Genomic DNA, 17,762 nt, shown 5'->3' on the forward strand with positions numbered 1-17,762 from the left:
GTTGCATACTAAACAATACATTCTACTTGATCTTCTCTCGTGGGAAATGTGTGTGGAATATCCATGCCCCTAGGACACAGGGTGTGATGGCATATATGCAAATGAGGAGCCACTTACTTTTGAAATCTAAGTAACACGGTTGTACTCTTCCGACGGTCATCACCACTCATCCTCAAGCCGATGTGTATGTGTCCTACTTTGGTTGCCTGTTTTTTAAATCGGTTAGTGACGTTACAAGCTGGCTGTGCCAATGGTGGAGAATAGCCAATCGGGTCACTTGCTGACAGGAAATTGGCCCAACCCCTTGGGTCAATCAATCAATCAGGAGGCATAAAGCGCGGCTTATCACCCAATAGGGTATCAAGGCGCTTGCAGGCCCCCAAGGCTTATTCAAATAGCCAGGTCTTGAGGGCAATTGGGAATTCTGGAAGTGAGGTAATGGTCCGGAGGTGTGTGGGGAGGCTGTTCCAGGTCTTTGTTGTGATGTGGGAGAAGCAGCATCCTCCACTTCTGCTTTAGTAGATGGGAAATTTGGGCAAGTGAAAGGGTGGCAGAATGTTGTCTTCTTGATGGGTGATGGAGGTTCAAGCCATGGTTAATGTGTGCGGGCCTTGGTTGTGTAGAGACTTGTGTATGTGGTTCAGCAGCTTGAATTGGCATCTCTTCTGTATGGGAAGCCAGTGGAGTTGCTTGAGGTGGGGTGTGATGGGGGGTCATCGTGGAAGGCCGAGGATGAGTCTGGCTGTGGCGTTTTGTATGGTTTGAAGTCTAGTGTAGGATGTGTGTAGCAATTCCTACATAGACGCTGTTGCCGAAGTCCAGTCGGCTGGTGATGAGGGCATGTGTCATGGTCCATCTTGTGTGTAGGAATAGCCCCTTGAAGATCGTACGTAGCATGGGCAGAGTGAGGAAGCAAGCAGAGGAGACAGGGTTAATCTTTGATTTCATGGTGAGCTTGTTGTCATTGATGATTAAGAGGTTTTTTACCTGGTCGGATGGAGTGGGTGCCGGTCCTAGGTGTGATTGCCACCAGGAGTTGTTCCATGAGTTGCTGCTGTTAACAAAGATCAGTACTTCCGTCTTGTCTGTGTTCAGCTGCAGGCAGTTGTTCATCATCCAGTCGGGGACGTTAGTCATGCATCTGTGGAAGTTGGTTCTGGTGGTTGTGTGGTCATTGGTGAATGAGAGGATGAGTTGAGTGTCATCCGCATAGGAAATTATGTTGAGACCATGGGATCTGACGATGTTGGCCAGTGGGGTCATATAGCGCTGAAGAGTGTGGGGCTGAGGGGTGATCCCTGGGGGACACCTCAGGTGATCTCCTTGGGTTCAGAGGTGAAATGTGGGAGGTGGATCCTCTGGGTTCTTCCAGTGAGGAAGGAGCTGATCCATCTAAGCATGTCCCCTTGGATGCCGATGTTGTGGAGTCTTTCGATCAGCGTGTGGTAGGATACAGTGTCGAAGGGTGCAGAGAGGTCAAAGAGGATCAAAGCTGCTGTTTCTCCTCAGTCAAGGAGGGTTTGGATGTCGTGGGTGACTGCTATTAGGGCGGTTTCGGTACTGTGATTGCTGTGGAAGCCGGACTGGGAGGCGTCGAGTAGCTGGTCCTGCTTCAGGAGTGTCATGAGTTGTTTGTTGATGAACTTTCCCAGTACCTTTACTGGGAATAGGAACAGGGAGATTGGCTGGTAGTTTTTGAATACACTGGGGTCGACGGAGGGTTTTTTGCATAGTGGTCTGACTTTGGCGTGTTTCCAGGCATTTGGAAATGTTCCAGTGGTAATAGAGGTGTTGAGTAGGGTGGCGAGTTCCTGGCTGATCGTTTAGTTTCCGAGGTTAAAGATGTGGTGCAGACATGGGTCTATGGGAGCCCCAGAGTCAATGGATTTCATGTTGTAGGTGGTGTCATGGGTGGAGAGGATGCTCCGGGTGGTCAGGTTGTGATTTTGTTGTGTAAGAAGTGGGCGAGGTTGTCACACAGTTTCTGTGAGGGTATGATTTTGTTTTTGCTGGCAGCCAGGTTGGAGAATTCCTTGACAATGTTTAAAAGTTCCTTGGTGGTGTTGGCGCTGGTTTTCGATGCGTGCAGCAAGGTTTGTCTTCTTTGTTGCCCTCAGAGGTTGAGGGAGGTCTTGAAGGCTACCCTGTTAGAGGTGTCCTTGCTGGCATGCCATTTCGTCTCCAACTATTTGCTGTCCCATTTCACTGTTCTGAGTACTTGGGTGTACCAGCTGTCCTTTTTTGAGGATTTTCTCTGAATGTTGTTCTTGATGGGGACAATGCAGTCTGCACAATTGTGTGTTTTTTCAACTTCTAGAAAGTAGTAATATGTTTGTCCCAACCAACAGCGCTTTTCTACCAGTTTCCTGAGTCACATGCCTGGGAATGGCTCTGCTGTTGGGGTCTGTGTATTGCTTCGGACTGTGAGACAAGGAGGGCCTTTGTGTGGGCAGGATGTGCAATCCTGACAGGATAGCTGGGGTGGGCCTGCACCCAGTTCCACTTACACTTCATAAGGCTTTGCCTGCAGCACACACAGACAAATCTGACACCTGGCCTGGAGCTTAGACCAGGGGAAGGAATGGCTAGAACCAGTTTTGGCAGGAGGTAAAGCAGTTCGCTTACACAAAGGCTGGCATTAGGTATAACAAGAGGACCTACAGAACCACTGTGGAAGATTTTGAAGAACTATTGCCCTGCTGCCAGAGGACCTGCTTGCTGCTTGAAGAACTACCTTGCTGTCTGAAGATGAAAGCTTGGACCTGCTGGCCTTGATCCCAGGCTACCTAGAGTGACTCCCATGGTCAGTGTGTGACCGCCTACGCAAGCTACAGGAAGATAACAAGCTTCCAGAGGCTTCCCTGCAACTGCCTAGCTGCAACTGAACCTGGCTAGACCTGCCTGAGCCCTGATGTTGGCCTCTGCTGAATTTTGTCCTGATCCCCAAGAGGTGCCCCACGGTTCTGGATCCCTGACTCGCATCAGTTTGAGCTGCTCCAAGAACAGAAACTTGAAAGAGATAGGCCACCTAAGACTCCAAACAGGCCAGTTTGTGGCAAAACTTTGCTGCCTGTGACGGCTGCCAAGGACCTTCACGCCGACTGCAGCTGTATGCATCGACCGGTAAAGTGAGACCTGCACTTGGTGCTATTGAAACATCAGAACACATCAACTGCCAACATGAAGCTCCAGCGATGACTGTCTGTGATGCTTGACCTGCTCTTCATGCCAAAACCCTCTTCTTCGCAGCCTCCTCCAATGCGAACGTAACTCTTCACGCCCGACCTGAGCAGGAAAGGCTTCAGAGGGACTAACATCTTCCCTGTACCCTGTACCCGGGACACGATCCATCGTGGTTGGCCTGACCTTGTGGCTTTCCCCCTGTCTAGCTCGACCAGATGACCTCAAGTGCTTTTAGGCGCTATTTTCACCAAAAACTTAAAAACTGAAAATATCTGGTTCTACTAATTGAATTTTTGTCAAAAACTTACTCTATTTTTCTAAAGTGGTTTGGAATTTTTCATGTGTTGTGTTTTTACTTATTTACTATTTGTGTTCTGCTTAAATACTTTACACAGTGCCTCTAAGTTAAGCCTGACTGCTTTATGCCAAGCTAGCAGAGGGTTATGCACAAGGTATTTAGCTACTTTTGTGGTTCACCCTGACAAGGATTGTGGTGTTGCCTGAGTGGGGCTTAGACCACTCTCAACCAATATCTGACAGACATGAAGGAGTGTCTCCTTTATTGATGTTGCCTTTGTTTTGGACCAAAATTATTTCTCAGATCTATAAATATGGACCAATATTGCTGTTCTAGAAAATGATGGCAGCTCTCATGTGTATGCAGGTTCTGTGTCTGGTGATGTCCAAGTGTATGAGCTTCTCAACCCTTCTCCTCTGACTGGAGGGGCTTGCCAAGGACCAGGGTTTTGCTAAGCATTTGTACCTTTGGCATCTGTTGTTTGTAGTTGTGCCCTTATACTCAGTGCCACAACATTCCTGCAAATGGAGCCTTCCCAACTAAGCAGACAGTGGATCAGTAATCATTAGATATTGCTAGCTTTTTTCAGCCATCTACTGTCTTGCTGACCTCACTCAGCCCAGGATATACGGTTATAGTTTGAGAAGACATGCCTTTGGTTTCTTTAGGCACTCATAAAGAAGAAATTACCCAAATGAGCCAAATGGTCCTCCCTAAATCCCGGCGACTCAGCCCTCTACATTCTTAGGCTAAATCCTAAAATATTGTTAGTGGCCATGTCGTATATCCTCTGCTTCTTATCCACCCCAAAAATTGAGAAGTCATCCTTGTTTACTGAATAGCATTCCATACTGACTTGAGCTGACGATAAAGTAGAGGACTCGTCCACCTCACAGAGTTCTATTTTTCATCCTTGCAAGGGCCATGGATGTCTGTACCGTTGTATACAGCACCTTTTGTATATCATTATTAGGGCAACTACTTTCACATTTCTTCTAGATAGCTTGTTTTGGTGCTACTCTGAATGATAAGGACCTTACTTCCAGGGTCTAAATTAAGAAAAAATGAACCTTGCATTTTGCTGCTACATAGAGTGCTGTTGGGTGGTCATTTCTTAGCAAAATCTGAGTAGAAAGTAGAAAGACATGATTCTGATGCAGTGCCTACTACAGAACAAACATATACAGGATCATTGATAGTCCCTGAGAGCAGATCTGCACAATCACATCTCAGTTAGTACTAGAGATCTTTTACTTGGTGGATTTGGTGGATGGGAGGTTGCGTCCTCTACTGCCCCGATAAAGACTCTGACATAATTTATACTAAGGGTTGAAACATCTATGCAATAGCGTGTTGTTTTAAAAAAAAATTAGTGACTGAATTGTACATCATTTAAGAGACTTTTCCAAGAAAAGATTGCACTACGAAATTCGGCATTCTCAATAGAATGTTTGTTTTAGGCAAACACCAGTGCACTGTGTTCACCTATGTCATTTGTTCATTAGAGCACCCATCACATTTTTTTAAAACTTTTTTTGACCATACAGTGATTAAAGCACTGTATGATGTTGTGTACTGTATTTGTATGGCCATAGAAGCCTAGGCACCAGGGATACTGGGTTGCCAGGGCGTCACTTAAATTATGCCAGAGTAATTATAGTAATTATGCAATCGCAGGAGCACAAGAACAACAGACTAAGAGAGATTGAGCCACTGCTGGATGCTGCTGTTCATGTCCTGTAGAATTTTGTGCTCATTTTCTTAGTGCGAAATCCATCCTCTCTCCCATTTTGGGCACAAGGGTGCATTTTGCACTAAGAAAATAGCAATAAATGCTGGATTACACTTCTCGCATAATTGCACATAATTAGGAGTAATTGCGCTGGAGAGATATGAGCCAGTTACGCCCAACCCTACTTAAGATGATTTGATCCAGCGTTTTCTGGGCCCATTTGCTTACCATTCGTCCTCCAATGGACTTTTTTTCTGCGAGTGAGAGGTTATGGAAGTTAACATTGACATCAATCCAGTTCAATCAACAGTACAACACATTTGGCTACACAATGAGGACCAGGAATCGGTAACTAGGGTTAAGAAGGTTTATTACAAATTCAAAATCAAGTTAAGGTACACAACTCTTAAAACCATGCTATACAAAATCCAAAATAGCAACAGGTAGTCCCAACATATGGAAGAAATTTAGGCGGGCTAATATAAGGCAAATGAGCAATTCAGTCACAGCAATACAAAAGATCAAAAGCAATATCTAGTGCTTAGAAAAGAGTTGCAAGTTTTGTTGTCTATGCATGGATAAATCTCAATCACATATGGTAGAGTTCCAACTAAAAGGATGGTTCTGAAAATCTAAATAGTCTCTAAATCAGGAATTTCCTTAAAGGAAATTAAGATCAGGTAAGGGTAAAAAATAAGCAGGGAAGGAGTCAGCATTTCAGAAGCTTGGTCAAAAACGTCTATGGGTCAGGAAATAAGTGTTAGCCTAAGTCACACTTAGGTAAGAATCAAAAGTAAGCATTGAGGTCTAAACCTCTGGATAGTTTCTGTAGCAGCAAAGAAGGTGAAAAAGAGATCTCCAAAAGTGTCTCTGGAAAAAGGGGTTTCTGAAGTCTAAGGGATGAACACTAAGTTATAACACACAAACGTCTTCTAGGTAACACCCCCTTTCTAAGCATCATCAGGGGTCCATTGTTCTCATTCATTTCTCATGTTGCAAACTGTTACATCAGGGGAAAGTCTCACACTGGACATGGGAACAAGATCTCCTTCACACGCACAGATCTGATCGCAACATTGCTGAATAGGCCTTTCAATTGATCCCCATGTTCTTTCTTCAAGGTCTTCTACTCAGGCTCTCTCTTCTTTCGCGAGTACAGTAATGTATCTATTCTCAAACAAACAATTCATGTGAATACCTGCAAGAAATGTCACGTTAGCGGGAAATAGCATTTATGCAGCATGGTGAAATGCAGTCCAGTCAGCACAAGTTAAAGCATTAATTGAATGGTGAACATTTACTATGCATATGGACATTTGAACACAAATTAATATACGTTTCTAGTGCATTAGATTCGTATTACGTGTAACGTTCAGTAAATCTTTAAAATAATCATGTGCAAGTATGGCTAGGAATTACATTTAAATCCAATATATGAAGTATTAATGCACACATTACATAAATTATTTTATTGTTTTAAATGAAATTACATTCTGCATATATGAGGATGGTTTCTAATTAGTTTGCTAATCAATAAATGTCATTCAAGGTATTGAAGCACACATGAACGTCAAATTTAATCTATATAGTAAGTACATTATGTACCAAGTAAGGACGATTTATTTCATTGAGACTTAAATTACTATATCAATTAGTTAATGGTAAATCTCCAATCCTACATTGATGCACTCAATTAAAATTTTTCAAATACTTTATTCGAATACATATTGTATCCATAAAAGTACAATTAAAATCCATACAGTCCATTACATTAAAAAAGAAAAAATCATAAAAGCATACATAAATATAACATCAAGTAATTAAAATACACCCCCCCCCCCCATCAAAAGTGCATAATTATACATCAGACGTATACAGTAGCCATGGAGCAACGTGCTCTTACAGCTGTTTTTAAATAAGCCACCAGACAAATAGTTTTGTTTTCATCTACCAGATGGAGAAACAATTCTAATGCATCGTTCAAATGTCGGACTCCTCGTTTTCTTTAAAAAAGGAATCAGAAAATGTTTAAAATGCATAAAATAAAACCCACAAAAAAATGTAAAATGGAACATTGATTGTCCGGGATTGCCATCACATGGACATGGCAGATAATCCAGATTGACCTTAAAACCCAACAGGAAACATAACAGATATTTCACTGTACCAGCCATATATCGAAACAAAAAGCTTCGTTCCCACCGCCTTTTCACTCTGGTCAAATACATTGCCATGTTATCTGGGGGGTTAAACAATATATAAGATGCCATTCCTTCTGCAATCTGTTGGAGGTTGCCTTATCATATAATACCTACCTTAACTTTTTTTTAATTAATATCTAAGTTGCTGAGTGGATCGTCAAAAATCCGTTCAAGGTTAGCAGAACAAAATGTGGATCTTATGCTAGCTAGCCAGGGAATCTCGATCCCCTTCTCTCATTTAAGGCAATCCTTAATAATCTCCTGGTTAGAAATGCGTACTCATTTTTTCAAATGGCAAGCCATGATAGTGGCGGTCAGGTTTTAATGTAGTCCTCAAAAAATGGGATACCTATTTCTCTATGACAGGTATAAGTAGAAGACGAAATAGGTGCCATAAGGGCCTTTCTACAAAATCTGTTTTCCTTCCGCTTGACTGGGTTGCAATTCTAAAATCCCCAGATATTAGCACCACATGTGGCCGAGGGCAAACATTGTGTTTTGTACATTTGCAGTAAAGGAGAGAGAGTACTTCCACCCCTAGGTTGATTTAAAGTGAATAAAGCACCACTAGATATTGTTAGTTTTAACCTACTTTGCGCAACCTGGGGAGCCCACGAGCCTTTGGCTGCAAATGATAATCCCAGATAGGAGAAAGTGCTGACTTGTAATAACTTATTATTGCCTGAGGAAATAAAGATAAACAATGTTTCTTTGGGACACAGGCCATGAGAAAAGATGTTTTAAAATGTGTTTGCAAGTCTAGAGTGGCCGTAAAACCAATAAACCCTGTACCTGTCATCGTAAAGCATTTGGTGTACGTGCCATTAAAACTGCATCATCTGTGAAAAAGAGTGTGGGTAAAAGAACCATTGACTAGAGGAACTTCTGAAGTAATAGTAATTAAAAACGGGTGAAGGTAATTAATATATAGAATAAATAAAAGTTGTTCCAACACACACCCTTGCCTCACTCCTCACAAGGCTATTATAGGGATGATGCCTCGTCCTCTGCAGTAAGTCTTACCTTGGCCTTCATATCTATGTGTAAATAAGCCAGAAAGTGCACCTGTGCAACATCCAATCCCTGTGCCAAATGGATCGCCCAGAGCTTAGACCTATCTATGCAGTCAAAAGCTTGGGATAGATCCATAAAGGCTAAATATACTGGTGCTTTACGTGCAATTTTATATTTGCCTATAATCAATGACAGATTTAAACATTGCTCGACAGTGCCACATTACTCCTAAACCCATATTGGCAGGGATATAAAACTGACATTGCTTCTGCCTAGTCCTTAATATATATATAAAATTCTCCCAAGAATCTTAACCATGGTGTCGATAAGGGAGATGGGTATATAGCAACTAGGTTGGGTACAGTCTCCCTTTTTAAAAATTATACAATGATAAACGACCAAGATTCAGGTGGTGGGGAATGAGTCAAACCATTAAAAACATTTGCTAACAAGGGTGCCCAAAACTCAGTAGAGTGCTCAAAAAGATCTATTGGGACTCCATCTGGTCCAGGTGCCTTACCAGCCAATCTTGGGGCGATTGCATCCTCCACTTCTTCTAAGGAGACAGAAAAATCATTACAGCGGCCCTTCACATCTTCCATACTAGGGTCGCCAACAGCAGCGTAGATTTTTATAAAAGTGTGCCTCCCAAGTAACACTAACAATATGACATGTTAAGACTGTTACTGGTTGGCTCACTCTCCTTAATGCAGCTACCTCGCTCCAAAATAGATTGCTGTGTTTTGTAGCCAGAGATAGTGCAAGTGAGTCCCACTGATATTTCAACATTACCCATTTACTACTTGCAATAGCCTTTTTGTATATCTTACAGCATGCTGCCACTACTACGGGATCCCTGGGAATGTAAGTGCCTTTCTTAAATTGTGATTAGCCATTGAACATTCATGATCAAACCATCTAGGTTCAAAACCTGTAACTTGTGCCGGATAAAGCAACGTGCTCTTAATGTTTAGGCACAATTAAGTGAAAGCCAGAATCACAACATGATTTGCACCATCATTATCCAAGCACACTTCCACCAGGGCCATATTTTCTCTGACTATAGTGTAGAAGATTTGGGCTTGGGCTGTAGCTCTCCATTTCAGTCTTAAGCCACCAATGTTTATTTGTAGGCTGGGTGCCCCACACTCCACACTTAAAGTATCTTTATTGGGTAGAGCAATTATTATCTCAAGAGGGTTATGGTCCCTGTAAGTAGAGGCCACCACTCTCCCCAGTAACGCAAGATCAACCAAATTAGATGCTAAAGAAATAGTCTATTGTGGAAGGGTGACCTATACCCCTATGTGTAGGTATTGCCTGATCCCTGGCATTAAATAAATGATGGAATCCAAAAGATTCTTTAGTTCTGCTCCTCGAGTATCAATACCAGAAATACATCTATTATGGCTTTACTCTTTCATTGTGCTGCAAAAGACTGTAGGGATATTATCTATACCCAATCTAGTGTTAAAAACTCCTTCCTAATGAAACCCCGGTGATAGACCATTGACTGCCGCAACATTTTGCAATTCCATCATATACTCAAAAACTTATATCAATTTTGAATTAGGGGAGTTACAAAAGTCATTGTTATAAAAATAATGAAATATAAAAACAATTACTTCTTGAATTCTAGCACTTGAAAGCTATTATTATTAGTCAGGATGGACTTAACATGCGCCCCCAAAGCTAGTTTCGCCCAAATGGCCAATCCCCCAGCAGCCCTATTCGAGCGAGATGGTATTGCAGGAACATAATAACAGTCAAAGCCGTCAACTGAAATGTCCTCCACTAGCCATGTTTCCTGGAACAAAAGCATGTTAAATTATTTTATAAACATTAACCAATCAGGTAGCAGTAATTTTGATGCAAGAGCAACCGCATTTCAACTGAAGATACGCAACTTTGGACATCCGTCGTCCCCATTGGACTCAATGATATTAATAGAAGAAGAAGGGGAAACCGAAGGGGTCTCCTCATGTGGTAGTTTTGGCTGGGGATAAGACCTTAATTGGAGCAGTGAGGTGGTTTTACTCTTATTTTGTTCATCCCCCAGTCAGTCTAGACTTTCTAGGTCACTCAACAAAGCATACCAATTTTCGGATATAAACTGCAGCCCAAGATTGTATACAACAGTGTTACCAAAAGAGGTTCCATGGCCCATTGGCTTATTGAAATAGCCAAATGGGAGAGCACATATATTGGTATGGATCAATTTGCTAGCCTCCTTCATACCCAGCAGATACCTAACTGTAGCTAGTCTCTGAAAATGTCTAATAATACAATCTCCTGCAATGTCCTTCCTAGAATGACCAACCCAGCCTACTCTTCTGGCCTTCAGGATTTCATTGAAATGTGAGCTGTTAAGGCTTTTATGCTTCTGTAGCCAATCAAAACATTTATTACACAGCTCTGGCCATAGCTCTTTTTGGGTCTTCTTAAGGAGGGGAACACCAGCGAGAACTTGAACATATGGGCCTGATGCTGGGAGCAAATCAAATTTATCCTTATTAGGGAGAACAGGAGAAATATTCTGATTATGGTCAGTTAAATTATTGGTTGACTGGGTGGGATCTTGTTTGGTCAAATAAACTGACTGGTCCGTCGGATGGATTAAACAACGTTTCTGCTGTTTTTCATGGAGTCCTGAACTAGCAGACACCACAGATTTCTCCTGTATAACATCAGCAACATTCGCAGTGGTTACAATCTCAACTGAAGAATCAGTTTGGGTGAAATTATTCCCATTTATGGGCGGTTGACAGTTAGATGCAAGTGATGCTGGCAATCTAGGTGATTCAAGAGCGGATAGTTTAGAAACAATATCAAGCAAACATTTCTCAATACTGGTCTATTGCGCCCTAATTGGTTGAAGTTTTTCATCTAAGGCAGTACCCACTTTTTCACTCCGTATATGAAAATTTGCTGGCTCCTTGATGCAGCTATTTGCAGTCTGCGTTGATTGTGTCAAGGGACTTTTAAAACACCAATTGGTAAGTTCACCGGTGCGAGTGGATTTGCATTTCCTTGTCCCTGGCACTTTTGATAGCGTAGCGGCCTGCTTTTTATTAAGAGCTGGCTCCTGATTGGACGGAGTCCTTATGGAACTTAGGGAGGGTAAACAGTTGTCAGCTTCACTTGACGTTATCACCGAAACCGGAGGAACCTCCTGTCGCGGCAACTCATTGGTCAAACACAATGCGGGAGTACCCCCAAACACGGGCATTTCAGCCAGTCGAGATCCTTGATATAGATCACACACCAAAGAAAGTCTCCTTTCAGTTAAAGTAATTTCCTTTGCCACAATCCCTATTGCCCTCTCCAGCATACTATCGATGGTAACAGTTTAGCCAAAAGTCAATCCAGAGAACCCCCCGCTGCTCCTTTTTGCTTTCCCATTGTAGGCGTAGAACAGGTCACTCACCGGGTAAACAACTGTGGATGATAAAAAGCAGATAAAAGAGGGGGGCCTAGCCCGCCTCGGCCGGCCGTGAACAGGCATAGACAGGCTTACTCTTGGCCCGGTCTTCGCCCAGGCGATACCTGGGAGCGACCCGTGCAGGGCAGGCGTAGGCAGCAGTAAACACGGCACCCACACTGCAAGACACCTCCGCACACTATATGGTGCTCTGGTGCATGGAAAGAGTAAGACCGGGACAGATGGGAGATGTAGTCTCGCTGCCTCAGAGCTTACCGGTAACTTCAGGGCAGTTGAAGGCAGCAGCAAACATGGCACTCACGCTGCAGGATTCCTCAGCACAATATATGGGGCGTCGGCACCAGGAAAGAGTCAATATGACCGGGGCAGCTGGGGGATGTAGTCTCCCTGCCTCAGAGCTCATCGGTAACCTCAGGGCAGGTGTAGGCAGCAACAAACATGGTGATGCACTCTGTATTAATTATGTCCTTTAACTGTTAAGTGTCTGTGGCGTATTTGTGATGTGTCAAGGGTGGGCAAATTTGCACTGCACCACCACCACCATTCAATTTCATGGACCTTTTTCAAATGTATCACTAAACCAGTTCACTGTCAGCTTAAATGTCTGCCTTCCCTTCGTGGAAGCACTCTCAACAAGAGGGGAGGGTTTAATTTTTTTTTGTGACATTTACATATTTTGGTAGGAGGGGGGGACCTACAGTTCATATCTCTTCTAATCAACTACTATGGAATACAGAGTTAGTATAAGCTGGGCCTTATCAGCCGACCACCCTCCGTGACTTAGTCAGATGTGTTTCCATATTTCTTATTGTGCACTTTGGATTATTTGCAGCTGAAGTTCCAGTTTAACCCTTGGTGCCCTTGTACCATTGTAATTTAGCAAAACACTGGCCAACATGGATTCCTTCCCGGTGGGTGTCTATGAGCTCACTCTCTGCCTCATGTCTCTTTTTAGGCCCCCTAGCTGTCTCTCTTTATTGGGCGTTTCTCAATTTTTATTGTACATGTTTCTCATATCATTCACCTCTCTTTCTATTGGGCACATCACTATGGAGTGGCGAGAAAGCAATATGGAGGGATGGAAGCCACATGGAGGGCAGGGTGGGAAGGAGAATGAGCAGGCGAGAGAGGAGGTCGTGGGTGGGTGGAAAAGCTTTAGGCAAGAGAGCAACGTAGAACGGATGGGGAAGAGGCACACAGGTGAGAAAGCAATGGAGAAAGTACACAAGGGTGAGCAAAACATTTGGGGGGAGAAGCACATGTGTGACAGGCAGCAACCTTGAGTGAAAGGGGAGAGAAGTACATGAGGGAGACAGCTGGTAAACACATGGCGTGCTTAACACAAATGAAAAAAGTAGAGATTGAAAAGCAAACCCTGGAAGCATAATAAACAATCCAATCAAAAGAAATGGTCAAGAGCATATGCACCATGGGAGGGATGAACATAGGACTGACAATCTGGGACACAAATAAGAGGCAGACAAATAAGTGTTTGGGATTCTGTTTGCTTACTTATATCTATATCATACTATATGTCCTCTTCAGATGTGTCTATAAAATTGCCCTGCATTTTTGTCCTGAATTTTAACCCTTTGTCCTGAAGTTTTATACTCACTGCCCAGAATTTGCCTCCATTCCAGGTGGTCACCCTAAATATGGCTGAGGTCCATAATTACATAGAGTGTAATATCTAAGAATAGCTGTATTCAATAAATGTAGAAAGTCTAAGATGCTGCTTGCATTTTATCACATTTATTTGAGGGGTGTTGCTTTCTTTCCTAGCATATAATACACGCAGATCTTTCTCCAAAACTAAACTAAAGAATATATATGCGAGCAACATTACTCGCCCTAGCAGGTAATTGGCTGGTCTCTTTATTATATCTACTCAAAACATAAAGATCTGAAGAAACCTTGCAGCACCAGCAGGGCGAAGAGATCCTCTTAGCCGAGGATGAATGGATACATCCTTCCTATGTAAATACAATTGACCCATGAGTATCCCTTCTGGAAGTTCAAGCGCCTACACAAGGAGAAGGAGTGTTATGTGCCACGCCTGTGTCCCACTCCCATGGGAGTGGGGAAGGGGAAGAAACCCTTTTTTAATATGACCCTCACCCACCGGCATGCTTCATCATCTGGTTCACCATGACTCTAAAGGTCAAGGTGGGCTTGACCATGTTCCAGTGAGCTCTTATGAAGATAGTTAAATAAGGGGCATAACTTTAAATATAAAAATTCCTCTTCCACTCCAGAGGTATCCCTTCATTAGTGGGGTGGCTGGGAAAGGTTCAAATATGTTATATAGAGGTTTAGGATGCAATGGTCCTATGACTCTAAATCACCAATGTTTCAGCCCTATACTCACGGCCTAAGAAACTCCTGGGCTTTCCCTGATATTACCATAAACCTTCATCAAGGGCGGTTTGACTACAGGGCCACCCACTCTTCCACCCTTGCCCCTCCTCCACCCTTCCCCCGCCAGCCCCTCCCTCCCCCGGGACAATTATCTCCAGCACATTGGGTACAACCCAGGTGGCAAGTATTACACTGTCTGTGCATGCTTTGAGTGTCGCACAATAAACACGTAAAATACGTAATTGGGGCAGTGATACGAGTGATACGATTATGAACTCACCCTGACGAAAACCTAGGACCTACTTAGGCTGTGAGTATATGGCTGAAACATTTTGGTGATTTGGCGCTTGAACTCCAGAAGGGATACTCGTGGGTCAATACTCATTATTATATCTTCATGTTGACAGACATGGTCTACACTTATTATTAGCAGCGAAGATGATTCGTACGTCAACACACATTTAGTTCCTAGAACAAATTAGTTATGGCATTTTTCATAAGGACTTTTTTCAGGTTTTAACTATACAAATAAATCTTAATGATCCTGGATTTTCAAGTTTGCGCTAATGGACATGTTAAGTATTTTGTAATTGTATTTTATCGTTAATTCTTGAAAAGACTGTGTTTTTAATATATATTCTGCCAATAGCACAACAGTTTTGTAGCAGACATTTGTTTAAGACCTTTAATGTGAAATTTGTCAATAACAAACTCAGCGAGAGAAAACCCGTACTGTACTGTAATTTAGCAAAGCAATAGCCAACATGGATTCTTTCCCTGCGGGTATCCACACTCCCATCAATACTGCTCACATGCAGCCGGGAATACAGTCTTGGTTCTTAAACAAGATGCCTGTCGCTGCAGGCCCCATACACCTTTGCAAGGAGAAATTCCACATAAGTAAGTGGGTGGTTTTAAAGGTAGATTTTTTTGTTGCTCATTTCGTAATTTACTTTACACACGTTCACACTCCCCTACTTTCCAGTGACAGAGGTTAGTTCACGTCTAAAGTTTACAGTATTGTCAATGGGTCATGAAGACCATTATAGCTCTCCATAACTACTTTGCAAAACTGGTAAAACAATATTAATATTTCGAACTTGCGAATATTCGAATTTAAATTGTAGACGGGGTGGTTCCTCCATAGGGGTGTTGACTCCCTCACAACACTGCATGCCACTTACATTGGTGACTTAATTATTTTTTTTAATTCAAATGAATCAACTTTATTCCTACCGAAATTAAAATACTTGCCTATTGTACAACATGTATTGCTTCCTTAATGGGGGCGCGACAGCCACAGTGCTAGGCATGGCAACCAGCTGAGGCTGTGTAATTGAACTGTGCATGTCGGATTGCCTGATATTTTGCTGTAGCCAGCCTGACATATGCAGTTCAGGCTTCCACTGTCAGGGAGCTGGAGAAGCAAAGTAACAGTCCCATCAATCTAGGATGGAGGCTGTGTTTGTCTATCCCAGCCAATCCTAGCACTGCTCTTATGCTGTTTGCTATTATAGGCTTCATGAGAGCAATGCTTGGATTGGCTGGTGGGGAGGCGTGGTACTCAGTTTTCACAAGCTTCATACACTCCATCACAGCCAAGCAGTGAGGGTTCTGGTGAATGTTTATAGCACGGGTTTATATATAACATTTTAAGGAAAAAGATTGTCGCAGTAAAGTTATTTTTTATTTCTGGCTTCTGGAATTGGAAAACAAATGATTTTAAAGTGTGGCCAGTCCGACCCGGCACACTTTAAAACCATTTGTTTTTACATTTGTACAGTTGCCTGGCTCCTTCCTCCTGCTGTGTCCTCGACGGCTCACCACTTCCCTCCCTCTACACTCAGTCTAATGAGACTGTCCCCAGCCTGTCAAGTTTTCAGATTGCTTGTGAGTGACGTTTCCATGGTTTCAATGTACGTGTGAGTGACCTTTTATTATCTAACATGTGAGAGTTTGAGTTACTATCTCTAGTGAAAATAACCTAGCAGCCTAGTCCATGTAAGGAGAACATCAGTAGCGGCCGTCACAGGCAGGAGCATTGGGGCGGGATGGGGGTTGGGGTAGTCGACAGACAACAGGATAAGTATAATGAAATAAAATAATTTTTTTAAACACTTACCTACGGCTTGCCGCATCACCGAATCGGTGGGTCGACGAGTGCAAGGTAAGTGGTTTTATTTATTTAATGTTACTTATCCTGTCGTCTGTCGACTTCCCTGACCCCCAACGCTGCCCCGCTCACCACTCTTACCTGTGCCAGCCGCCACTGGAGAACATTTCAAAAGTTACCCCCTTTTGAGCAACGAGAGGCTCTTAAAAGGCCTTGAAACTAAGACAAAACGTCTGCCATGGAAGATCAGTAAGCTGATAGAATATTAACAAAGGCTACTATTTTCTCTGCAGCACCACAAGGGTCTAGCATCAGTTGGCACCTTCCTCTCCCTAAGTATATTCCAAGATAGCTCATAAGTTAAAACGTTGCTATATGAAACACTTAGCGTCATTTATGGCGTTGAGGCCCACCACCACTGTGCAGTTAGCTCACTGCACGGGGCACCGACTACAGAGATCCATGCTACTCCTTTTATCAGTGTCAATTGCCGGCTTAGGTTCTTCGATATCTACTGTTGAGCAGAGACTGACACGTAGTGTTGGCACAAGTCTGCGACTTGTGATTTCAACAAATAACTCATCACCAACGTTTACACCCTACCACTTTCAAAAGACACCAGCCGCCAATGAATGTAGACTCGTAAACACGAAGACCCCGATTATCAATGTGCCACAGATATGCGATAAGGTACTTATAATATCCGGCAAATGCCATTACCCTGAGGTGATGTATTTACTTGGTGAGGCAAATACCTCCTATATCGAGTATTCCTCATAAAATGACGTGGCAGAACTGGTGTATTCTACACCAAATTCCACATGAATGGGAAATAACACCACGTTTTTATCTCAGTGAAGTGTGGGGGGGGATGTTGCCACAAAACTCAGAATCTGATACATACAATATCACAAGTTACCACACATATTGGAATTCAGCGCCATTAGTGTAATCGGGCTGTATCTTGCCGGGGGCACTCAAAAATTTGAGAAATGGCCTTCTTTGCATTTCTACATCTTACTCTTGTTTCTTTTTTAAATATGTTTTTGTGTTTTGGTAACAGGGTGCCAAAGCTTGTTTCCTGCGCGACATCCCCTTCTCCGCTATCTATTTCCCAGTTTATGCGCACTGCAAAACGCTGTTCGCCGATGAGAATGGCCATCTTGGAGGGCTGCAGCTCCTCACAGCTGGTGCTTTGGCAGGTAAGACTATATTTGTATGTTTGCGCAGAGAAACCTTTTAAATGAAAATCATGGAAATTGCCTTCATCAGCTACATTTATACAAAAGGTAATCGCGTTAATTCTCAACTTGTTTTCGGCGTGGGCATTTATAGCCTCCATGATAAGTAGTTCAGTTTTAACAACTGCTAATTGCATTTGCATATTGTGGATAAACAGCTTAATGCACCCCAGCAGCTTG

At 42.9% G+C, this 17,762-nt stretch overlaps 1 protein-coding gene across 1 annotated transcript in view; it reads left to right on the forward strand.

Annotated features, from left to right (window-relative positions):
- SLC25A12 (solute carrier family 25 member 12) overlaps window positions 1-17,762 on the forward strand; it is a 466,840-nt gene that overhangs the window by 420,753 nt on the left and 28,325 nt on the right. Inside the window, exon 15 of the mRNA XM_085645302.1 lies at window positions 17,405-17,543. Coding sequence (XP_085501428.1) covers window positions 17,405-17,543 — 139 coding nt within the window. The remainder of the gene's footprint in view (window positions 1-17,404; window positions 17,544-17,762) is intronic.

Source organism: Triturus cristatus, chromosome 3_1 (assembly GCF_964204655.1).
Source record: "Triturus cristatus chromosome 3_1, aTriCri1.1, whole genome shotgun sequence".
In the NCBI taxonomy this organism is placed as follows: Eukaryota; Metazoa; Chordata; class Amphibia; order Caudata; family Salamandridae; genus Triturus; species Triturus cristatus.